This window comes from Pongo abelii, chromosome 1 (genome assembly GCF_028885655.2).
Source record: "Pongo abelii isolate AG06213 chromosome 1, NHGRI_mPonAbe1-v2.0_pri, whole genome shotgun sequence".
In the NCBI taxonomy this organism is placed as follows: domain Eukaryota; kingdom Metazoa; phylum Chordata; class Mammalia; order Primates; family Hominidae; genus Pongo; species Pongo abelii.
Genome location: NC_071985.2, coordinates 93,539,492 through 93,564,708, shown reverse-complemented (window position 1 = coordinate 93,564,708; position 25,217 = coordinate 93,539,492). Strand labels below are relative to the sequence as shown.

Below are 25,217 nucleotides of genomic sequence, written 5' to 3'. Positions count from 1 at the left end.
ACTTTTGAGGTAGGCAATGGTTTATCAGACATGACACCAAAAGCATAGCAACAAAAGAAATTAGACATAATTAAAATTAAAAAGTCTTCTGTGTCAAAAGACACCATCAATAAAAGTGGAAAGACAACCCATGAGATGGGAGAAATTATTTGCCAATCATATGTCTCTGACAAGGGTCTAGTATACAGAATCTATAAAGAACTCTTAAAACTCAACAATAAAGGGACGAATAACTTAAATAAAAAATGGGCAAAGGACGTGAACAGATATTTCTCTAACCAAGATATACAAACGACCAATAAGCACATAAAAAGATGCTCAACATCATTAGTCATTAAGGAAATGCAAATCAAAACCATGAGATACTACATTATGCCTACTGTCCAGCTATAATAAAATGACAGATAATAGGCCAGGCACGGTGGCTCACGCCTGTAATCTCAACATTTTGGGAGGCCAAGGCAGGCAGATCACCTGAGGTCAGGAGTTTGAGATCAGCCTGGCCAACATGGTGAAACCCCATCTCTACTAAAAATACAAAAATTAGCCAGATGCAGTGGCATGTGCCTGTAGTACCAGCTACTCGGGAGGCTGAGGCTGGAGAATCGTTTGAAACAGGGAGGGGGAGGTTGAAGTGAGCCAAGATCGTACCATTGCACTCCAGCCTGGGCGACAGAGCGAGACTCCGTCTCAAAAAAAAAAGATAATAACAACTGCTGGAGAGGATGTGGAGAAACTAGAACCCTTACAGATTGCTGGTGGGAATGTAAAATGGTACAACCACTTTGGAAAAGTTTGGTAGTTCCTTAACATGCTAAACACAGAGCTACCATATGATCCAGCAACTCCCCTCCTACATATACAACCAAGAGAAATAAAAACATATGCCCACATAAAACATACAAAAATGTTCATAGCAGCATTATTCATAATAGCCAAAAAGTAGAAACAAGTGTCCATCAACTGATGAACAGATAAATAGAAGGTGGTATAACCACATAACAGGATATTTATTAATTGGCATTAAAAAAAATGAAGTATTGATACATGCTACACCACAATGAACCTTTAAAGTATCATGCTAAGTGAAAGAAGCCAGATATAAATGACCACATTTTGTATAATTCCGTTTATATGAAATGTCCCAAATAGGCAAATCCGTAGAGATAAGGTAGACTAGTGGTTGCCTGGTGGGACTGTAGGGAGGGGGAATGAGAAGTGACTGCTAATGGGCTTGAGGTTTATTTTTGGGGTGATGAAAATTTCTGGAATTACAGAGAGAGATAGCGGCTGCACGACCTTAGGTGAATCTCATGGCATAAAAATTATATTTCAAAAAGCTGTTATAAAAGAAGAATATATATGAAAATTCTCAAACTATAAAACTGCAAGTGCTGCACATACACAAGGGATTATTATGATACAAAATAAATGGCTATGGATTGTGAAGTCATGAAGGTTAGATGAAGTAGCAATTAAATCAGCCAACTCGCTAACCTCAAAAAACTTGTCTGCAGGTATAGGTGGTGCCCAGCCTGCTATACTATGTAAATATCTTTTAATGTATTTATCTCTTGACTTGAGGGTCCAATTATAATAATCTCCTTTTCATCTCTGACCAAAAGCCGTATTAAAGATAAAATGAACGGGGGAAAGGAAAAAAAAAATGGAAACCTATCTTTTTCCAGTTAAAGAAGTTTGTATCTATGCCATAGTCAAAACAACAGATTTTTAACTCCATAATTATGCCCATCATCTCTTGACTAGATTACTGTAATAGCTTAATAGTTCTCTCATGTTTTCTCTTGAACCCCTTGTCTATTCACAATACCAGGGAAAACCTTTTAAAATGTGTGTTAGATATGTCACTCCTCTGGCATCTGGAATGACTATTCCTTTCCTATTTTTTGAACACATACCTCACGTTAAGTATATTCTTATAAATTAAATCCCCACAACCTCTGTCTAGCACAGTGCAGGCACATCAACTTAGGATCAATGAACATCTCTTGCTGAAGTCAATTAATTGCCAAATAAGACTTGCAAGTAAAATCAGAGGAGGGGAGATTTGCTATCTCTACCAAACTGATGATACAGACAGTAAGCACTCCTGCTGTGGGCTGTGGTGCCTTTACTCTGCCTTTCAAGTGACGTACTCTGCTGCTTCCAGGTTCTTAGGTCTTTTGCAGGTGCCTTTCCAACAAGCCTGAGGTTCCCTAAAGGCAAGTACTACTTGTCTCCATTATCTTCCCCGATGCATGTCGAAGATAAATAAGCACACAATACAAAGTAGGTGTAGATGCCGACTGAGACAATGGTAGCTGAAATGAGACAGGGCATAAATCTGCTAGAGAGGGAAAAAGGACCTTGGATTCCAGGAGGATCTGTGCTGCCAGCTAGTTATCTCATTCCTCCCTCCTCAGCACCCCTCCCCCACATCTTCCCGAACATGCGGGTTCCTAGCCTGAGTGGGTAATCTTTCTGCCCTAGCCAATTTATTTTCTAATCTTGTAGCTTTCATATAAAGGGCTCCCCGTGAGATTGATGATGACAGTCTGGGCAGCCACACAGATGAGCGGGCTCCCCTGTTAATTACTACCAGGGAGGGAAGGCACTCTATTCATGGGAGGACAGATCAAGGAGCTAAGTTATATCAGAAGGGGGCAATTTCAAAAGCTGGAAAGATCTGTCAAAAAAGTGTGTCCTAGGGGAACCCAGGCAGAAGGAAGGAGAGGAGTAAAGGGAAACTAAGTCACTTGGAGGGAGATGGCTCCTTCTTCATGCCCAGGCTCTTCCTTACAAGTCTGTGATGAGGGTAGGTATAACAATAGATGGAAAGTGCTTTGAAGAATAAAAATGCTGTATAATGCTTGGTACTGCAACGATTATTGTATTAAGTGGATTCTTATCCTTTGCCTGGTTTATATCCTGGTTCTTGCAACAGCACCCTAACTACATTCACCAAATATTTGATCATCAAGACAGGAAATAAAATGAAGCCAATTCTCAGTGAAGAGTCCCTGATGACATAAGTATCATTCTGCAGTCAGGGGCAGATACCAGCAGAGTCAGAGGCAGAGACAGCATCAGTTTTGCATCTGCCTGTTCTCTCCTCAACTGAAGAAAAGAGAACTTCAAAGTTACCACTTTGGGAGATTCTTTTCTCTACCTTCTCTAGCTGCCTTCCTGTCCTTTTGCCCATTCTGTGCTTCCTATTTTATTAAGCACTATTTCTCAGACCATCCTCCTAGAACACACTCACACACACACACACACAATTTCCCCTAATGGGAGTGCATTTTTTCAAAGTAACCAAGCTCATAGGGCACCCAAGCAACACAATCTCCAGGGTAAATAATCAAAGCAGCAGAGGCAAGACCATGTGAGGAAAACAAAGCTCTGAGTCCCAGATCACCCAGATGATTATAATAGAGAAGGTAGGGCTAGAACTGTAGAAGAGATTTCATCAAAGTTCAGTACCCTCAACAAAGACTAGAAGGTAGAAGGCAATTTCCGAGATCCAGTGGGGCCAAGCCAGAGGCCTTCCTCAAGCAAGGAGAGGAAGTCCAGGATTTAGGGTCAGAGCATAGGTTCAATGCTATGTGATTTCAAGTACCAACTCCCGTGAGCCTCAGCTTTCTCACTATTAAGGAGAATAATAACTGTAACAGCTATGTTTCAGAACGCCTGTTGTTAAAGCACTTTCCAAAATCAGTAAAGTGCTGAACAAATGCTAATTGTTATTATGGATCTCTCCTGACCCACTGTCTATCAGTGTCTATCAGTCTTTATGCCTAGATGTGATAACATGTGAGAAAACAAAGGGGTGGAGAACTTGGGCTTCCCTAAAGTGCAGGATGGACCAGGGTTGGGGGTCAGTCTGAAAAAGTGTGAGAATTTTTAACGCCGAGAGAACCAGTCAACATTTGATCACTAGCTGATTAAAGTTACTGGAAAAACCCTAATTGGAGATTTTTAGTAAACTCTTTCATGTAGCTGGTCAACATTACTTAAAGAGTACTGTCTAGGCTGGGTGCAGCGGCTCACACCTGTAATCCCAGCACTTTAGGAGGCAGAGGTAGGAGGATCACTTGAGCCTAGGATCACTTGAGACCAGCCTGGGCAACTTGGCAAAACCCTGTCTCTACAAAACATACAAAAATTAGCCAAGTGCGGTGGCACGTGCCTGTAGTCCCAGCTACTCGGGATGTGGGAGGATAACTTGAGCCCAGGAAATCCAGGCTGCAGTGAGCCAAGATCAAGATCACGCCACTGCACTCCAGTCTGGGTGACAGAGTGAGACCCTGTCTCACAAAAAAAAAAAAAAAAAAAAAAAAAAGGGTGCTGTCTGGTTGTGGGTACTGTGGGAGTATTTACAGATACAGAGGCACAAGAAAAGATAATTGGATGTCATATAAAAATCAAAAGGGACCTAGATGGTGAGAGCTATAGGAGAAAGAAGAAACCCACATCAAGGAGAGTTAATAAGGTAAGACCTCACTAGTAAGTTAGTTTTGAACTGGTATTTGAAGGAGAGGAGGGACAAAAATTAACAATAAAGGAGTTAAATAATTGTGGCAAATGAATTTTCAAAAAGTAACTGCAACAGTAGTTTCCATCCCTGATGTTCTTCCACAGCCTTGCCACCGCCCATCAGGAGGTAGAGTCTATGTCTTCTCCCCTGATCCTGGGTTGGCCTTTGTGACTGCCTCAACTAACAGACCCCCAAGGCTAGCTCATCAAGACATCACCTCTGCAAATGTCTTGCGATGCTTGCTCTGAGAGCCTTCATCTTCCTTTTAAGAAGTCAGCTACTCTGAGGTCACCATGTAGAAAGATAATCTAGAGATTCCAGAGAAAGAGTGGTGGGAAAGAGAAAGAGAGATCCCTGAAGAGCTCTAGCTGTTTCAAGCCCCAGCTGTTTGAGCCCCTCCAACAAAGGTGCCAGAGTGAAGAAGTCTCTGGAAGCCCAGCCCTGTCCCTATATGACTACAGCTGCATGAGAGACCTCACATGAAAACAACTGCTTGGCTCAGCCCAATCAACCGCCAGAATTCTGAGCAAAATAAATGATTAGAATTATGTTAAGCCCCTGTTTGGGAGCAACGGATAAACTAAACAATACTGATCTGTGCAAAGGCTCCAAGATCAGGACAAGCAAGTCACATCCAGGGGATGGGGAGCTGGCTTGTTAATTGGAGACTATAAGACATGAAGTAATGATATAATAATAATAGCTGACGTTTATTGAATTCTTAACTACATCAGGTATTTTGCTAAGCACTTCACATGCATTATTTTTATTTAATCTTCAGAGGAACCTCATGAAAGAAATACTTTTTTTCTCATGTTCCAAAGGGAAAAACAGGCGTAGAAAGGTTAAGAAACAGGAAACCTAGGTTGATTAAACATAAAAGTCATACCCCTAATAACCAGACTGGACTGCAACATGGTGGCGAGTAGAACCCTAAAAGAGTGACCAAATTACCAAAGATCAAATAATATTATATTTGAATGGATCTCAGAGATCAAATCCAACTTTCCCACTTTACAACTGATAAAACTGAGGCCAAGAGAGGTTAAATGACTTAGCTTAAAACTCTAATCATTCCTCAACAATAAAGGCACAAATAACCCCAATTTTTAAATGGGCAAAGGATTTGAGTAAACATTTCTCCAAAGAAAATATGCAAATAATCAACATAAAAAGACGCTTGGCATCTTTAAGCATTAAGGAAATGCAAATCAAACCACCGTGAGATACCACTTCATACCCACAATCCTAGCTATAATAAAAAAAAAAGTGTTGGTAAAGATACAGAGAAACTGGCTGGGTGCGGTGGCTCATGCCTGTAATCCCAGCACTTTGGCAGGCTGCAGTAGGTGGAGCGCTTGAGTCCAGGAGTTCAAGACCAGCTGGTTAACATGGTGAAACCCCATCTCTACTAAAAATACAAAAAACTAGCCAGGCATGGTGGCATGCACCTGTAGTCCCGGCTACTCAGGTGGCTAAGGTGGGATGGTCACCTGAGCTGGGGAGGTCAAGGCAGCAGTAAGTCAAGATTGTGCCACTGCACTCCAGCCTAGGCAACTGAAGTGAAACCCTGTCTCAAAAAAAAAAAAACAGAAAGTCATGAAAAAATTGGGCCCTCACAGATTGCTGGTGGGAATGTAAAATGGTGCAACCACTTTGGTGGTTTTTGTTGTTGTTGTTGTTGTTGTTTTTGAGACAGAGTCTTGCTCTGTTGCCCAGGCTAGAGTGCAATGGTGCAATCTCAGCTCACTACAACCTCCAGCTCCCGAGTTCAAGCAATTCTCCTGCCTCTCAGCCTCCTGAGTAGCTGGCACTACAGGCACCTGCCACCATGCCCAGCTAATTTTTGTATTTTTAGTAGAGATGGGGTTTCACCATGTTGGTCAGGCTGGTCTTGAACTCCTGACCTCAGGTGATTTACCTGCCTTGGCCTCCCAAAGCACTGGGATTACAGGCATGAGCCACCGCGCCCAGCTGTGCAACCACTTTGGAAGGCAGTTTGGCAGTTCCCCAGAGTTCCCTATGATCAGCAATTCCCCTTCTAGGTATACACCCAAGAGAAATGAACACGTATGTCCACACAAAAACCTGCACACAAATGTTCATAGCAGTATTATCCACAATAGCCAAAAAGCGGAAACAACACAAATGTCCATGAACTGATAAATGGATAAACAAAAAGTAGTCTATCCATACAGTGGAATATTATTCAACCATAAAAAGCATGAAGTACTTATACACACTAAAACAAGGTTAAATCTTTAAAATATCATGCTAAGTGAAGGAAGCCAGACACAACAAACCACATATTATATTATTACATCTACATGAAATGTCCAGAATAGGCAAAACCATAGAGAAAAAAGTAGATTAGTGGTTTTCAGGGGTTAGGGGAAGGTGGCAATGGGGAGTGACTGCTAATGGGCCAAGATTTCTTTGGGGGTGATTAAAATGTCCTAAAATTAGACAGTGATGATGGTTGTACAACTCTGTGAATACACTAAAAATCACTGAACTGTACACTCTAAAGCAGTAGATTTTATGGTATTGTATATCTCAATAAAGCTGTTAACCAAAAAAATTGTACCTATTTTTCAATAAAACTTTACCGAGCATCCATTTACTACACAGTCCCAGGCACCATAGTGTACACAAAGAGAGGGCCCCTGAGTAGCTTAAAAGATGCTGCGCTGCTAAGTGGCAGAGTGCTGAGCCACTTTTGAGGAGATTGCATCTTTCTCAGCCTCACTGAAACATTACCAGCCCCAGCGTGCCACTCTCCCCACCATTAACCAATGAGGAGGCAAAGAAGAGGGACTTATCCTCTTCTTAGACAGTGAATGCAAACCTCAGGTCCTAAAGGGGCCATGGACAAGGAAATTGTATTGGGAAGAGACAGAAAAACTTGGGGGACTTGACTCCTGATTTACCTATCTCTTTCCTAGTCAGGCAAATTTCACTGTCTTTCACTACTGTCAGGCAAATCTGATGTCTGGCTCCCTGAAGAATTACATATTTTTACCACCAAGCCTTGACAGCGGTACAGGAAAAGAGGAACAGCACTAGGTTAGGGCTCAGTAGGCACAGAATTTTTTAAAAAAAAAATCCCAATTCCATTACTTCCTAGTTTCTGGACCTTAAGCAAGTTACTAAAGCCTCCCTGAGCATGCTTCCCTATCTATAAAACGGGAATAAAAATCCTTGCCCTGGACTACCTCAATCAGATAATGGACAAGATACTTTGCCAAATACATCTTGTAGTGCAGAAATACCAAGAAGCCTCATCATCACTGCACTCTTATCTTGGTCCTCAAGCTTCCATCCTTCTCTTCCCATGAATTATGCCCCCCGCCCCCGCCCTGGCCCACTTTAAAAACTGACTTCTCTTCTCGACTCTAATCCCTCCTTTAATCCTGTCACATCTTTCCTCCTGCCTCTCCCACAGCAGTTATGAACCCAGGTCTTATAAAATTCATTTATATGATGGATCACAATAATAATAATTTTAAACACTTGCTTGTTGTCTGTCTTGCTCCAACAGAGTGAAAGTTCCAGTGTATCCCCAGTGCCTGGAATGCTGCCTAACATTTAATATGTATTCAGTAAATGTGCTGAATGAATTTTAAAATTCCCATAGGCCAGACCAACAAATGGGAAGGAGGATCTTAACAAGGGAGTGGTCTCTCCCCCCATATCTTGCCCAGTTCTTTCTCAACCTGCCAGGCCTCAAGTTCAGGATTAGTAAAAGGATGTGTCTCCAGGCATGAGTTCCAGCAGAAGTGTAGCTATTAGCCCTGAACTAGGCTGAGCTAAGAGAACTAGGATTTCTTCTGGGTTTCCCATTGCTTAATTAAATGATCCTAAGGCCTGAAGTGTTATTCAGGAAACCCTTTGGCACAAGAATTGCCAGGCCATGTCATGTGCCTACCACTATCCTCTGACCCACACCTGCATCTCAGACTCAGAGCCATTGGTCTGGAGAACCTGGAGATGATGAGAAACGGCCCACTAATGCACAGGGAAAAAAGAAAAGCAGGAGAGGAGGAAGAGGCTTGAAGGTCAGGGGGCTCTCAGAAACCACAGTAGTGTGCTCCCTGAACCCAATTTCAAGGGGAGTGGCAAAGGCCCTAGAACAGAACCCCAGAACTGCATGGGACCCCTACTCCCACCCCTTGAGCAGAGAAGCCATAGTGGTGGTGTGGACTCCTGCAAGGGCAGAACAACCGATCACTCTGTGGAAGCTTGTTGGGGAGCCCTAAGCTCTTTGAGTGCAGCAACCAGGTGTTAAGAGCTCTAATAACATTCTAAGAGGCAACAATGACATTCCAAGGATCCTTACCACTGGAAAATTCAGAACCTGGGATCAGTTTGAGAAACCATTTTAGGAAATTTATTCTCTCACTTAATCCAAAACTGAATTATTGAAATTACATATATTTGATCTTGACATTTACTATAAGCTTTGACATTTCTCTTATGTATGACTCTTCTGGGCTTTAATTTCGAAATTACAAAAAATCCTGTAAGCCCACCATCCTTAAAGATCTCTAGTAGATAGGATTTATTTGCACCTATGTCAGAGGTAGACAGAAATGGGCTAAGCAAGGTTTCCCAGATGGGGAGCTTACGTTAAGCTTACAAAGTGACCAGTCTGCTCCAAGGTATTCACCAGCCACTGAAGCAATTCCCAGCAGAGTAGAGCCACTGACAAGTTTTGAAATAGACAGTGAACAAAAGTTCTGTTCTGAGAACATAAAAAGAGTTCGTTAAGAGCACAGATGTCATAAGGCAGTGGCTCTGGAAGCACAGAATGCCAGCACTGGCATCATCTGGGAAGTTGTAACAATGCAGATCCTCAGGCCCCAAACTCAGCTCAAACACACTAAGTCAGAACGTTTGGGGTGGGGCCCACAGACCTGTATTTTAACAAGCTCTCCAGCTGATTCTAAAGGATTCTAAAGATTGAGAACCTTTGACCTAGGGCAACACATCCCTACCTTGAAAAAATTAAAGTCCTACCTGACAGGACCAGGAGCGACATTTTTTTTTTCCTTTCTGACGAAACTTCATGAAAGAATCGACTAGACTATGTCCATCACCATTTCCTCACCTCCTATTCTCACTTGGACCCGCAAGGAACTGGCTCCTTCCCTTGCTACTGCCCAGAAACCACTCACGGAGGCCATGAACATCCTCCCAGTTACTAAGTCCAGGCATTTCTCTGTCCTTTTCGTCCATGACCTCTTAGGAGAACTTGACATTGTTAATCACTCCCTCCCTTCACTTTGGAGGTTCCTCACTGCCGTGGTTGCTTCTGTCACTCCCTGCCAGTCTCTTCTGCACCTCCCTTTTAAATGTATGCCTCTCATCTTCCTTCACCTCCCTTTTAAATGTATGCCTCTCAGGGTTCTGTGCACAGCCCTTTGCTCTCTCCACACCCTGCCCCTGGACAGTCTTATGCTTCTGCTGCTCCGTCTAGGTGTTGATGACCTGCTAATGTGATTCTCTATCCCCTCCTGACCTCCAGCCCGAGCTCCAGTTGTCTGCTGAACATCTTTCCTTGGATCTCCCACAGGCACTTCAAACACAACATGTCCAAAGGGATGCTGACCCCTCTCCTCCTCTCTCCCTCAACCATCTGATGTTCTTCCTCCAGAGTTCCTTTTTTTATTGAATAGTACTACGCAGTAGCCCAAGACAAGGGTAAGGGTGTCATCCTTGCCCCACACTCTCCTTCATGCCTCCGCATACCCCCATATAATCAACTTCGTAACCTCTGATCTCTCATTTTTCTCCCTCTCTGAAGTCACTTCCGTAGCAGAGACCACATTCACCTCTTGTCCAGGTTACTACAAAGGTCTCCTAACCCATCTTCCCTCTCTCCACTCTTTCACTCGTTTAATCCCATGTCTGCACTGTAGCCATGGTGATCTTGCTTTTGTAAAAGCATATCTGATCATGTCACCCTCTATTTAAAATCTCACAATGGTCTTCCACTGCCCTCAGGATCAAGTCCAAAACCTCTAAGAGCATTACATGGTCCTCAGGCCTTGGCTCCTACTCATTTTCCTTTTCTCCAGTTTCATTTAATTAATGGTTCTATAGTCTCACTACAGATCACAGCCACTTGCAATTCTCACAACACCATGCTCTTTCTTGCTTGAGGCTTCTGTACCTGCTGTTCCCTCTGCCTAGACTTTCCCTTTCTCCAGCCTAGCTTTTATTTTTTGGCCTCAATGTAAAGGTCCTTTCCTCCAGGAAACCTTCTTTAGGTGTCTCTCCCAGTGCTTCAACTGTTATCACAGGAGTAAGTTTGGGTGCTATCATACTTACTTCTGTCTCCCTCCACGAAACCATAGGCTCCTTAAGGGCAAGGTATGCAGCGTATTCTGGTTGAATCCTTGATGCCTAGCACTACGATAAGTGAAGATTTGTTAAACAGACCAAGCTTCTTATTTGAGGGATGGCATGAATGTTTCCAAACCTGAAACCCTGTTCCTGTGAAGACACTGAAATCGTAGTGGTATTTTTCCCCTCTCCCTGGGGCTCTGAAGGGAAGAGGGTCTGTGGTTCTAGCTGCACACAAGGTCCCATTCACATAGCTATTTACTACACTCTCTCCAGCCACCTCCCCCCAGAACAACAGTGGCCTTTCTCTGCAGCAGCAGTCTCTTGGGGGGAAGCTTCTGAAGGCCCTGCTCTGGGAAATGAATGGGGCCAGCCTGGGGCAGGCGGGACAATGGCAGGGTAGGCCTTGTGCCCATCAGACCCCTGCAGGGAAAGGCAGTCCGGAAATCAAGCCGCCAATGGGGAAATCCCCAGAACTCTGAGAGGCTGAAGGCAGGCAACCCCAACAAGGCTGCTCTGTCCCTGCAAGAAATACCAAGTACCAAAGACCTAGCACCCGATGAGAACGAGAGGAATTTTGGTCTTAGTTCCTGGCAGGAGTGTTTAGAGCTTGCTTTCTTAAAATCCCTTGGCTAGGCATGGAAGGAATCAGCAATGTCAAGAATGAGCTATGTTCGAGTCAGGAAAGAGCACATAGGGAGTATACCTTGTCTAAAGAGAACTAAGCTGGGCCGAAGAAGACAACCCAAAACAATGAGGAGACACTGCTCTTGAACCCTTAGGAACAGGATAAAACACAAGAACCATATAAAAGAACCAACATAACAGTCTACCACGTGCTAGATATTCTGCCAGAACTTTTACACAAATTATTTTATACAAGCAAATAAGATAGAGTTGAATTGCTGTATGTATGTGCAAAAGGAATGCTGAATAATATAAAGGTGTCGGGTTGGTGATATTAACCAGCAAAGGCTTCCTTGAAGGAAATAAGAGTAATGGAGTTGGGAGAAGACAGAGAACACTGATATAAAGGTGTGCAAAGAGGGATGTGGGCCCAGGAATGAGGCTGGTCTACCCGAAGCAGGGTGACAGGGTATAGTAATGAGACTTACGATTATTGAGATGTGGGCTAAACTGAAGAAAGAAGTCATGAATCCCAAGCTGGAGAGCTTGGGCTAGAAAGGAAAGACATTGTGGGTTTCCAGCAAAGGATCTGCTTTGGGATGAGCGCTTAGGCCCCTGATTTTTAACTACTGTCCTGTATTTGTTCACTATGGTCCCACAGCCATGCCTGTCCGTCCTTAGTTGAAAATCAGCACAGGACTGAGGGTAATTCAAGCATGGGTATTCTAGTGGCAGCTGAGGAGAGTTTAGGACAATCTGGGGTCCCTGCCAAACCAAATGCCCTAACAACACTCACCATATGTTTGGCACCATGGAATTCACAAAATGCTTTTTTTTTTTTTTTCTTTTTTGAGATGGAGTTTTGCTCCTGTTGCCCAGGCTGGAGAGCAATGGCGCAATCTCAGCTCACTGCAACCTCTGCCTCCCGGGTTCAAGCCATTCTCCTGCCTCAGCCTCCTGAGTAGCTGGGATTACAGGCGTGCACCACCACGCCCGGCTAATTTTGTATTTTTAGTAGAGACGGGGTTTCTCCATGTTGGTCAGGCTGGTACAAATTATCCTGATCACACAGCTAGTTAGTCACTCAGCTGGGGCTCACTTAAAGTCCTATATTCTCTACATTAGTCAACTAGAATGATTTCCACATAGATGGCCCTCCAGCCCCAGAGTTTGGGTGGCTATGTGGGAATATATATATATAGGAATATGTATATATATATATATATATATATATATATATATATAGGAATATGTGTATATATATATATATATATAGGAATATGTATATATATATATATATAGGAATATGTATATATATATATATAGGAATATGTATATATATATATATAGGAATATGTATATATATATATAGGAATATGTGTATATATATATATATATATGGCTGATTAATCAGGATTCATCAAATACAGGCTAATCTCCTCAAACCATGATCCAACTTCCTAAGGGATCTCCCAGAACTGACTACTCACTTTTTTTTGTTTGTTTTTTGTTTGTTTTTTTGAGGCGGAGACTTGCTCTGTCGCCCAGGCTGGAGTGCAGCAGTGTGATCTCAGCTCCCTGCAATCTCTGTCTCCCGGGTTCAAGTGATTCTCCTGCTTCAGCCTCCCAAGTAGCTGGGACTACAGGCGTGCACCAACACATCAGGCTAATTTTTGTATCTTTAGTAGAGATGGGGTTTCACCATGTTGGCCAGGCTGGTCTCAAATGCCTCACCTCAGGTAATCCACCCACCTCGGCCTCCCAAAGTGCTGGGATTACAGGCGTGAGCCACCACGCCCAGCCTCCTGCTTCTCTTAAAAAGCTGTATGGAAGAACTCTAAAACTATTTGGTAGAAATGGCCTAACCTAAGGGTCTAAGGAAGGTTAAGTATCCACTGTATTCAGTAAATTGCTAGGTATCAATGGCAGACAAAATGACTTCTATTGAAGATCCTAGTCTATCAATAGCACTACCCTTCTCCTAGTCCACCAGTCTCATAAATTTGGGAATAAAATTTGACTCAAGGCAGGGCACGGTGGCTCACACCTGTAATCCCAGCACTGTGGGAGGTGGAGGTGGGCGGATCACCTGAGATCAGGAGTTTGAGACTAGCCAGGCCAACATGGTGAAACCCCGTCTCTACTGAAAAATACTAAAAATTAGCCAGGCATGGGGTCGGGCACCTGTAATCTCAGCTACTCAGGAGGCTGAGGCATGAGAATTGCTTGAACCTGGGAGGCAGGGGTTGCAGTGAGCCAAGATCGTGCCATTGCACTCTAGCCTGGGCAACAAGAGCGAAACTCTGTCTCAAAATAAATAAATAAATAAATAAATAAATAAATTTGATTCAGTCTTAAAATACTGGTTAATTCTGCCACCAAAACGTCTTGGGAATCCTGCCACTCCTCTTTGTCCCTACCATAACCATTCTGATTCAGAAGCTCATTATCTTTTCCTAAGATTGCTACAAAAACTCCTAGGTTTCCTAACCCCAAGATCTCTTCTGTTCTATATATTAATATCAGAATTCTCTCTTTAAACACTATTTTTATCACCGTATAATACATAAACCTTCCCCGGCTCCCTTTCTACTACCACATAAAGTCTGAATCCCTTCATTCCCCCTACCCTACCCACCTTATCAGTCTAACTTCTCTCTGCTCTACAATAATCTTAACACTTGGAGACCACACCATGTTGGTGCCACCCCAGACAGAACCTTGCTCATGTCGCTCCTCTAGTCTGAAATGGCCTCTTCTCTTTCTTCGACCTGAATAATTCCTAACTACTCTGCCTTTGACTATTCTTATTAGCACCAACCTTCCGCCCTTCTCTAAATGTACCTTTTGGTGTACATAACGATTCAGCAATTATGTACCATCTTTTTATTTTGTGTTGTTTTGTTAATAACATTTCCCAACAAGAATTCAGGCTTGAGGCCAGGCACGGTGGCTCATGCCTGTAATCCCAGCACTTTGGGAGGCTGAAGTGGGCGGTTTACTTGAGGTCAGGAGTTTGAGACCAGCCTGGCCAACATGGTGAAACCCCGTCTCTACTAAAAATACAAAAAGTATACCGGGTGTGGTGGCAGGTGTCTGTAATCCCAACTATTTGGGAGGCTGAGGCAGAGAATCGCTTGAACCCAGGAGGTGGAGGTTGCAGTGAGCCGAGATCACGTCACTGCACTCCAGCCTGGGTGACAGAGCAAGACTCTGTCTCAAAAAAAAAAAAAGAATGTAAGCTCTATGTTCTCCTGTACTACCTCTCAGAACACTGAGAACTGCACTGAGCCATCTGATAAATATTTCAAGTCCAACCAACCGACTGTCAAGCGCCACAGATCACAGGTCATCACCAGGAGGGCTGCTAGATTGGTTCCCTACATGATTTGAGGCCAGGCTGTGACTGATGACTACAGATCCCATCACACCATTTTGTAGTGGCTGCTCCCAAATACTGGAGACAAAGGAGCAGGGTCTGGAAAGCAAGACTCTGAGATTACTTCACTCTAACTTTTCAAAGCCCCTTTCTCACATATTCATGTCTTAGTTTGCTATTCTTTAAAATGAGGAGGAAAATCTTAAGGAAGTCAACAAAGGTAATAGAGGGATACTAGTGACTTTAAGGCCTATGCTGAAATCACAATAGAAAGACAATAAAATGGTTTTAAATTGTGGCAGAGGAAGTTTCGTATCCAAAAGGATTTCTAATTGTTGAACTCATGGAACCATCCTCCAGAGATCACTGAAAATGGGAGAGGCCTTCAACCTGTCTTTATTAGCTTAAGAGATAACCTATTTGGAGTCAAGAGTAAAGGGCAAGAGGATCCCTTGAAGTCCTGCCAGATTTTTGTGATTTTTCCCTGAAATCTGTCCAATTGTTTTAGTACAATAAATTGGGGTATTCTTCCAGACCTTAAGAACACCTTCCAGGCCTGGCATGGTGGCTTGCACCCATAATCCTGGGACTTTGGGAGGCCGAGGTGGGCAGATTGCTTGAGTTCAGGAGTTTGAGACCAGTCTGGGCAACATGGTGAACCTCCTATCTACAAAAATTAGCCAGGTGTGGTGGCACATGCCTGTAATGCCAGCTACTCAGGAGGCTGAAGTGGGAGGACCACCTGAGCCTGGGGAGGTCAAGGCTGCAGTGAGCCGTGATCATGCCACTGCACTCCAGCCTGGGCGACAGAGTGAGACCCTGTCCCAAAAAACAAAAAACAAAACCACCTTCCAAATCCTATTCCAATTCTATTAGGGGCCATGGATTTCTCAGTTCCTCCTCATGTTTCCATGTCCCTGTACTTCCATCTTCTCTCCCATTTGATCAGGCAGCTTTGTTCTCTGTTCTTTTCAAGCTTTCATTTTCACTGATTTTCAGGAAAGCCAGATAATGATTTCTGAAAAACCATTTGGCCCACTGAAAGGACACAAAGCATTCTGGTTTCAGAGGCTCAAAGAACGTAATAGCTAAAAGGAATCAAATCTTAGAGGCTGGCTAGCCTAATTCCCTCATTTTTCCCGATAAGCAAATTGAGGTCGAGGGCAGGTAGGCACCTTTGCAAGGTCATTCACCCAGCTGCTAACAAAGCTGGCTCCATCATCCATGTCTACTAACTCAGATGCTGTGTTCTTTCCTCAGAACTCCAAACCTCCTTTCACAAAAGATCTAACATGACTTTTTATGAAGTTATACTTTTTTCGAGACCAGGATCAGCAACTTCTTCAGTATGGTTTACCCCATGGGGCAAAGGAGTGATCTTTCATGCCACTAGCAGGTGTATGCTTGGGTCTTTTATCAATATAGTGATTGACAAAAGAAGGAACACCACAACCCACAGCAAAAAGAGTTTCCAAGCCACGTGATATATCTTTGAGTTAAGCTTAAAAAATAATAAACCAATAAAATGAATTTTTAAAGGCAATGCCACTATGAAGAGGTGAAACTGATTCAGTCAATATAGATTAAAATAACTCCTCTTATGTTTATAGAACTCAACAGTTAACAAAGCCTTTTCACAAACAACAGATTATCAGAACTTTAAAGCAGCAAGAAACACTATACAAACTAGAGTTTCTAAACTCCATTCCACAGAGGCTGTGAGCTTCCAGAACTCCTTTACCTTTATACTAACTAGGGGATTAGCTATGTGCCGTTCACAAAATCTTTTTATTTTTGATGAACTCGTATTGTCATTTAATTTTTCTTATTTCTTGTCTATTAAAAAATCTAAACAAATACATTAATAAAAGGGCGCTCTTTCAGAAATGTTTTTGAGTATCTGAAGTTAAGCTTAGTCTGCTCCTTCTCATAATGGTGATTAATTGCCAAATGTTTCAGCTGCAAATCCATTGTGTCTCTCATCTCACACCCCTAGATGGGAACAAGGGTACATTTTGGAAAAGACTCAGCATTTCAGGGACTTACCATACGTAGCTCTGGATCCCTGTCTCCATTCTGGGAGGCCAACCTTCTAATCTAGGTAGAAACTCAGCTAAATGTCTGGGGACTTCTTGGTCCCAGGGGTCAGTAAAGACCAGAAGCCAAGGTGCGAAGAGACCCCTGACAGAGAACAGTTGCTGGGTCTGGATTTATTTTGAATTAGGAAAGTCATATGCTTTTAAGACAAGGAATGGCTGGAGATCACAGAACAAATCCTTTCTATCCCCATCACTAACAGACATTTAAGGTGAGCCAAGGTAGATGAAGTCTCTCTCATTCATCAGAGTTTCTGGGAAGGAGATTCAGCAACACTTCTCTTCTCACATTCTTCTAGTACCCTATCTATTGGAAAAATACTCCTTCCTCCTGACCCCATGCACTTCTACAACAATAAAGCCAGTTCACTCTGCTTAAATTCTTCAAAATGATATAAAGATTTCAGTCACCTTATTTTGTTTTGGGCTACTTAGCTCAGAAAGTTGTGCACGAAGCTAAATCAAATCTGTGAATTTACCATCTATAATTTATATAGAGTTTACAGTTTAGAAAACAATTTGAAAACATTATCTCATTTGATTTGCTCCTTTCAATAGGCCTGTGAGAGAGATGAAACAAACATTACAATCCTCAAATGACACACCATATAAAAATGTTTGAGAACTGGATTGTACTTTATAGAAATGAACTACTACTGCTTTACATGTGGAAGCCAGAGGAGGAATGTGACTTTCCCAAGGTCACATAGTTAAAGGGAAAGCCAGGACTCACATCACAAACTCTCGGCTTAAAGTACTTTGGTTTGATCCTCACATGAACTAACTTTGAGAAGAGGAAAGATGTTTCATGGATGCAAACCTCTAACCCACCTGTCCATCTCAAAAACATTTGCCATGGGGGAACCAGGCTAACGGATATAGATGGCTTAGCAAAACTCATGACCACTCCTGTAAAAATAATTCAGTATCATTATCTCTGTTTGCAATAGCAAACACATTTTTAGAAACTCTTGGAAGGAATATATATTAATGGGCAGTAAGTTGCTCATGGACAAAAACTGAAAGGGACATGAACAGCTTACACTTCAGCCCATCTTTCAGTAATAACTGATTAACACTGAAAGATAAAGAATAGTTGCAAATACTTTATGCTTTCTATGGACCCAGGAGTCACTCTTGAACAGGGTGCTACAGGAGATTAAAAACTGCCAAGTAAATATTCCAAAGTTTTCTTACTCTCAGCTACAATCTCTTTCCAAATACACGGTCCTTTATTATGTCATGTATTTTCTAGAAAATACACATTACCTAGGAAATCTTCTCTAATTGACCTCATTTGACTACATTTGAAATTAACACGTGAATGTTGAAACAACCTGCAATGAAAGAATTTATACTTGCTGATCTGTTCATTCACTCTAACATTCATTTGTCAAACATTTCTTGAGTACTCACCTCATGCAAGACACTAAGCTAGGCACACAGGATTTCATACAGGCAAACCAAACTGTCCCTGCTTGTGAGGGGCTTACAGTCTGGTGTTGCTTTATGTGGTCTTCAAGAGTCTTACATGTTTCCCAGTCCCCTAGTTGCATGCTCTCTCTGTGAGCAAGAACTGTACACCTTAATTTTCTAAAACTCTCTTACAGCACCTTACACTAGGCTCTCTACACAGCAAACTGATAAACTGAAACAATACTAGACTCCATAATCTGCAGCATTTTATTCCTTTCAGTGTGATTTAAGACTGTAAATTATTTAAAATCCATAGAGTCTTGAGGCTGATGTTGCCCAAAGTTCCAACTGAATAAGCCTACAGTTAAGGGAGTAAGATTCAATGCAGCTAGCTGGGGATGTCTGAAGGGGATCTGAGTCCTATCACTCTTAATGGGGAAGAGAATCAGGCAGGGTGGAGGTGAGGAATACCCTTACCCTGCAAAGCTGCACTATCTTATAAGAGAAAATAGTGCTTTAACTATAGGACTTACAGGTATGAGCCCCAAGATTGAACCCCCAAGGTAGGAGCCCCAAGACAGAAAAGTAGAAGGGAAGACCTTGACTGCTGATGGGCACTTTACCCTACTACCAAAGAGAAAGAAGAAAACGGTGCCCCACACATTCTACAGGACCAGTATAGAAGCCTAGTTAGACGTGATGGGGCAATGAAAGAGCCACAGATTCAGACTCAGAAGACCTGTGTTTGAGTCTTTGAGTCCAGATTCTGCCACTAGCCAGGCAAGATGGCACTGGGCAAGCCAGGTAGCCTCTCTGAGCCTCAGTTTCCCCTTCTGTGAAACATGAATAATAACCTCTGATGCTTTTGTCTACCTCACACAGAACCACTGTGAGATTCAAATGAGATATGTTCTACGAAAGCACTTAGGAAACTGTAATGTGCTGGGCAAATCCTGAGATTTTTATCTATGAGGATATCCAAACCCCCAGAAGTGTCTCACATCAATCCAGGAACCCTCACCGCCTCCTCCTTCTTGCATGCCCCCAAAACTTGGGTTCCCATCTTCTCAAATCCCTGCATTTACCAGAAAGAGTTCACCATCCAAATCTTAAAAAGGCAAGTGCACTAATTCGCAAACTCCAAGAGGATGAAAAGGGAAGAAGGGCAGCCATGTAAACCATTCCAATTCCTCACCTTGACACACCTCAGTTCTCCCTTTCCAAGGGTCAAACTGCAGAGAGGCCAACAGAAAGGAGGAGGGAGGTCTGAACTGGCCATATATCTTTCGTGGCTGTCTGCCTTCTCTTCTCCACTGCCAAGTCAGTTCCCATCTAGGGATTGCTGAACTAATCTAAATGGGACTCTGAGGCAACACAGAGATTAGTGCTTGGGAGAGAGAGATTATATGCATTTTAGGCCACATTCCACAGCCAAAAGGAAATTATTATTAGCATGGATAACCGAAGGTGGACTGGGCATGGAGGGAGCAATTGCTCCCTTGCAAATATTCTTCCCTATCTCTCCAGTAATATTTTTTTCCAAGCCCAGTCCTTTCATTTGCTTGTTCAGTCCTTCAACCACCCATCTATCCAGTTAGGATGTGTACAGTGCCCACAAAACACACCCCCCAAGCAAGGTTCTCATGGAGAGAAGGGTTGAGGAGGGGTAGGGGAGGGAAGGAAAAGGCAGACACCTTACGAAGTTGTACCAATCATTTGGAGGTAAGAATTGCAACCACACAGTAACATTACCAGTGATAGAGGTGGCTGGGCAGACTTTTGGGGGAAGGGGTGTCATGTGTTCAGACTCTGAGGGCCAGTGCTGCAGCCCCGCAGGCCTACGAGCCCAAAACAATTTCTTCTGGCTCCAGGCAGAGGGAAGGCCCATTTTGCAGAGTCAAGCTTATTAAGAACAGCTTGGAAGATTAAACCTAGAGCATCAGCCGGTTGGCAGGTCTCAATTTAAACTCTAAGCTTGGAGGAGAGGAAACTCTAATGTGATCTATGCATTTTGGGACCATGTCAGCTACTGGTAAAAATCCAGACCTGCATGGGTGCAAAGGATGTTTCTGTCCCATCATTCAGGCCAAGAACATCCTCTTCATTTCTAGAAATGGGATCCACCCCGTCACCAAGCCCCACCATTCCATACCAACCAGCCTGGTGGAGGCCCACGCCCCTGCCAGGGCCCTTCTCCCAGCAGCTCCAACACCTAAAGCCAGTCCCCCTAGTGCACCCCTAGGAGCTCACAAGACTGGCTTGCCCCCACCTGAGGCTGGCAAGTTGGGGGGACTCAAATTCAGCCTCTACCCTGGCAAAAGTCAAAAGCCACTGGAAACACATCCTCCTCCTTCCCCTCTCCTGGCTTCACTGTTTATTGCTTATATTCAAAAGACGCTGAATCAAGAGCTATGTTTTTAACATAGACACACAGAGAGCACATAACCACAGAGGCTGACAGTCCCCAGAGACTAATGCTCCTCGCCCACCAATTCCCATAGCCCACCCAGACCCCTATTCTCAACCATTTATTAAAATGCAACACCACCCCTCCCAGTCTTTCCTTTAGTCAATGTTGAAAAATCAAATTATTAGCAAACCTACCTGTCTATGCTCTGGGGTAACCTTACACTCATGGTTTCTCGGTGTCTCCACGGTTCCAGAATCCTGTAGCTTTGATGTCTTGATCAGGATTGAATCGCTTGCAATTTTTGAGCAAGGTGAGAGGAGGGCCTCCCAACTTGAAGATAGAATCCTTTCTCCTCCAGCTCTCAGGACCCTGGTAACTGATGCTCCACTCTACTTCTACCAGTGAACATGATTTCCTTTCTCAGCCCCTCTTCCCCTCCCCTGCTTTAAAAAAAAAAAAAAGAAAAGAAAAAAGAAAAAAAAAAGGAAAAGAGGAAAAACTACGACCTTCTCAGAAACCAAAAACCCAGCCACGAATCTCTTCAAGGTTAGCACTATGGGCTAAAAAAATGAATCACAGAAAAATGTGCCTTCAAAATATCACTGTTAACTGCAAAGTACAGATAAAACCATCCTTTAAATCCAGTTTTCTCAGCTGTCCTTCTGTTGGCAAGAGACCCTCTAGCTCAAAGGGGGAAAATAATTTTCAGGTCTCCAATGCTTAATATGACAACAGCAAATATCTTTGAGGAAAGGAAAAAAAAAGGATTAATAAATCCGAAATGGCACTTGGAAAAAATCTTCCAGCTGATTTGCACAGTAAAAAAATAAATAAAACCATACAATAGTATGTACACAACAGCACTCCTTCCAAGTCCAGTGCAACCCTGGGAACCAAAATTTATGGACTTCCTTAAAAAAAAAAAGCTTTTACATTAAATGTTTTGAAATTCTTAAATGAGCCAATTGCACCAAAAAAAAAAAAAAAAAAAAAAAAAAAGATGGTAGTAATGATAACAAACCAGAGATAATCTCTGAAAATATTCTCTCCTTTTCTTTTTCCTTTAAACTTGCAGGCTCCTCCACCTACCCCAGCCTGATTCTCAGACCCAGCCTACGTTCGGCCTTTTTCTGAAAGACAATTTCCTGAGTTAGTTCTGCTGTTGGGCTCCTCCACATCCAGGCTCCGAAATTTTCTCTTGCCTCAGCCTCCATGAAACGGAGATTTCGCTTCCTCCCTTTCCCCCTTCTCTCTCCCTCTCTCTCGCCCGGCCAGAAAGACGGCTCCCTTATTATTCGTTAGGATTATTATTGTGGATTTGAGTTCGAGGTGGGTTTTTCTTCCACACCAGCCTCCTGGAAAATCCGATCGCCTTTCTCCTCTCGGCCTCTCCTTGCCTCCCTTTCCGCCCCTCACCTAATCTCTAAGGCAGGAGCCCGCAGTGCCTCGCGCAGGACGCCCGGCCGGGCCTCCGGCTCCCGGCGCCGCTCGCCCCGCGCCCGACCGCAGTGTTCCGGCCTTCGCGGCCGCTCGGGACGCCAGGCTCGGCGCACAGGGAAGGCGGCGGCGGCTGCGGCAGGCCGGCACGAGCGGGCGTCCGACTGCCGGCGTCGCGGCCGCGCTCGCCTCCTTCCGGGCCCCTTCCCCCTCGGCTCGCCGCTCGCTCGGGCGCAGGCCCGGCCGGCCGCCCCCCTTCCCTCCCTCCTTCTTCCCTGCGAGCCTTTCTCCTTCCCTCGCTCCCGCGGGGCGGGGCCGCAGGCTCCTCCTTCTCGCTGCGCTGCCCGCCGCCCGCCGGCCTTTCCCCTCACGCCGCGGCGGCCGGGGGCGGGGGCGGGAAGCTGACCGCCTTTCCCTGCCTCGGTTCCCGCGGCCGCGACGCCTGCCGACCGGTCCGCTCCTGTCCCGGCCTCCCTGCGCGCCCGGCCCCCCACAACCCTTTGCCGTCGCTCCTTGGCCGGTCCCCTCTGCGGCCCCTCAGTCGCCGGCCCTGCCCCTCGGCGCGGCCTAGCGGGTCCCCGTCTCAGCCGCGGCCCGGCCCGCGGGCGACCCCGGCCCTGACCCCGCCAGGCACCGCGCGCCGTCCCAGCCGCCGCCGCCACCCCTGCCGCGTTTTCGCCGCTTTTCTTCGGCTGCTTTTCCCCCTCTTATTGACTTCTGCTCGGGAGCCGACCTTTGTTTCCTACCCCCTGCCCGCCCAGCCACCGTGCCCGCGCCCCGTGCCCCTGCCCACGGGTGCAGGTTTACCTCTTTGCGTCCACCGGCATTACCCCGGCGCCCGCAGCTATGGCTCACCGTCTCTCCACCTCTCTTCTGATCTTATTTTTCAAACATTTGTTGCGGCCTCCTTCGTGGTGTCAGTTCTGTTAACTGTTTCCTCCCGTTTCTGTGGTCCTTCCCACTTCTAATACCACCGACTTAGGGGGAAGACCCTTCGCTGTTTCCTCTCGGCTTGGCTTGGGCATCTTAATACCAGGCTGTGTAAAGTGTCTTTGAACTCTATGGAAGAGCCTTTCCAGAGCAATTCTATTTTCATAACCCCCTCTCATAGAATCACAGTTTCTAAATCTTTACAAGTAACATGACATTAGTCAGAATGTCCCGAGCGTTATGATTAAAAATCATTAAGGCCGAGGCGGGGCCTGAGGTCAGGAGTTCGAGACCATCCTGGGCCAACATGGTGAAACCCCGTCTCTACTAAAAATACAAAACTAGCCGTATGTGGTGGCGCGTGCCTGTAATCCCAGCTACTCGGTAGGCTGGGGCACGAGAATCGCTTGAACCCGGGAGGCGGAGCTTGCAGTAAGCCGAGATTGCGCCACTGCACTCCAGTCTGGGCAACAGAGCGAGACTCCGTCTCAAAAAACTAATAATAATAAAAAATTTAAAAAAAATTATTAAAATAAAAAGGAAACTCTCACTAGGATTGGGGAGTGGACTTTGCCTTCTTGCCTAGGTAAATGCCATTGTAAAATACTCTGCAGGCAGTGGGGTGTTTGCATAAGTTCTCTTCCTTTCACACTACCTGGATTGTTCTGGGAGGGGGTGGATATGTATATGTAAATTATCTGTACACATTCGTGAGCTCTGGAGTAACCTCACCAGTGTTAGAAGTGGTAGATATGCAAATTGCAAGAGGAAAAAGAAACGAATAAGCATCAATTGAAGACCTACTATGAACCAGGAACTTTCCCTCTAATGTATATCAGGTCTAGATTGGCAAATAAAAGAACCTGCTTCCTTCACCCTGTCTTCACCAACCCCTAGGCCAGAACTCCCGAAAACAGGTGATCTGCCCAGCGTTTGAAGCACAGTCTAGATTGTTGCTGACTTAATTATGTCTTTCTTTCCCATACTATCCGCAAAAATGTTGCTCTCAAATGTGGACACTGCTCTGTGGTGACAGACCACTGGTTGCCAAACATTTTAAAATAATGTTTTCTTGGCCAGGCGCGGTGGCTCACGCCTGTAATCCCAGCACTTTGGGAGACCGAGGCGAGTGGATCACCTCAAGTCAGAAGTTCGAGACCAGCCTGGCCAACATGGTGAAACCCCGTCTCTACTAAATATACAAAAGATTAGCTGGGTATGGTGGGGAGCGCCTGTAATCCCAGCTACTCTGGAGGTTGAGGCAGGAGAATCGCTTGAAGGGAGGCAGAGGTTGCAATGAGCCGAGATTGCGCCACAGCACGCCAGCCTGGGTGACGAGCAAAACTCCGTCTCAAAATAATAATAATAATGATAATGTTTTCTTAATATATGTAATATTTTTAAAGCAAGTATTTACGTATATTTTATTACATATCTTATACAACATTGCCTAGTGTAGAAATATTAAAAGGTTGAAATTTAAAAATGAACATTTTTTAAATCATGCTTTTTGGTGAAAGTTAATTGCTGTCATAACTGGAAAAGATGCTTGCCAAAGATAGGTAGATTCAAACAGAATAAGTATGCCCTTGATTGCATTTATTAAATCATGATACTTATTTTCCAATCCCGTTCATCAACAATGCAAAGGCTTCTAATTGAAATTCAACGAGTAAATTTATATCTTAAGTCAATACTTCTTGAATTATTGGAAGGTGTTACATTTTTATATTCTTAACAAATGGGTTCCAGCCATTAAGAAATTTCATTTAACTTTAAAAAATAGGTTTTCAAATTCTGTTTCCTAATTTTTCAAAGAGTGCAAAGGTTTTGACAGGTGAAACCATTGTTTTTGGTAATTAAAAAAATCACAATGTTGGAACCATTTCCAGTCATCCATCTTCAAAATACTTTTTCCTAAAGTATATGTTTCTTTAGAAAAGCAGTGACTTCCTCGCTCATAGATAGACTGTCATCTTAACCTTGAAGGGACAGCTTGAAGGGACAGATTAAGCGGCGTTTTTGTTGTTGTTTGTTTTT

The 25,217-nt window shown here is 44.0% G+C and overlaps 1 protein-coding gene across 14 annotated transcripts in view; it reads right to left on the bottom strand.

Moving 5' to 3' along the window:
- Window positions 1–23,560, bottom strand: part of ARHGEF11 (Rho guanine nucleotide exchange factor 11) — a 115,973-nt gene extending 92,413 nt beyond the window's left edge. For 6 of the 14 annotated variants that reach the window (XM_054550965.2, XM_054550967.2, XM_009242794.4 and 3 more), the window contains exon 1: window positions 21,005–22,460. In XM_054550965.2, the coding sequence (XP_054406940.1) occupies window positions 21,005–21,036 (32 nt within the window). In that variant the 5' untranslated portion in view covers window positions 21,037–22,460. Of the gene's footprint in view, window positions 1–21,004; window positions 22,463–23,054 lie in introns of those variants that run through there. The other 8 variants (XM_054550930.2, XM_054550940.2, XM_054550963.2 and 5 more) reach the window with 4 other exon arrangements.
- Window positions 23,561–25,217: the final 1,657 nt, after the last annotated feature.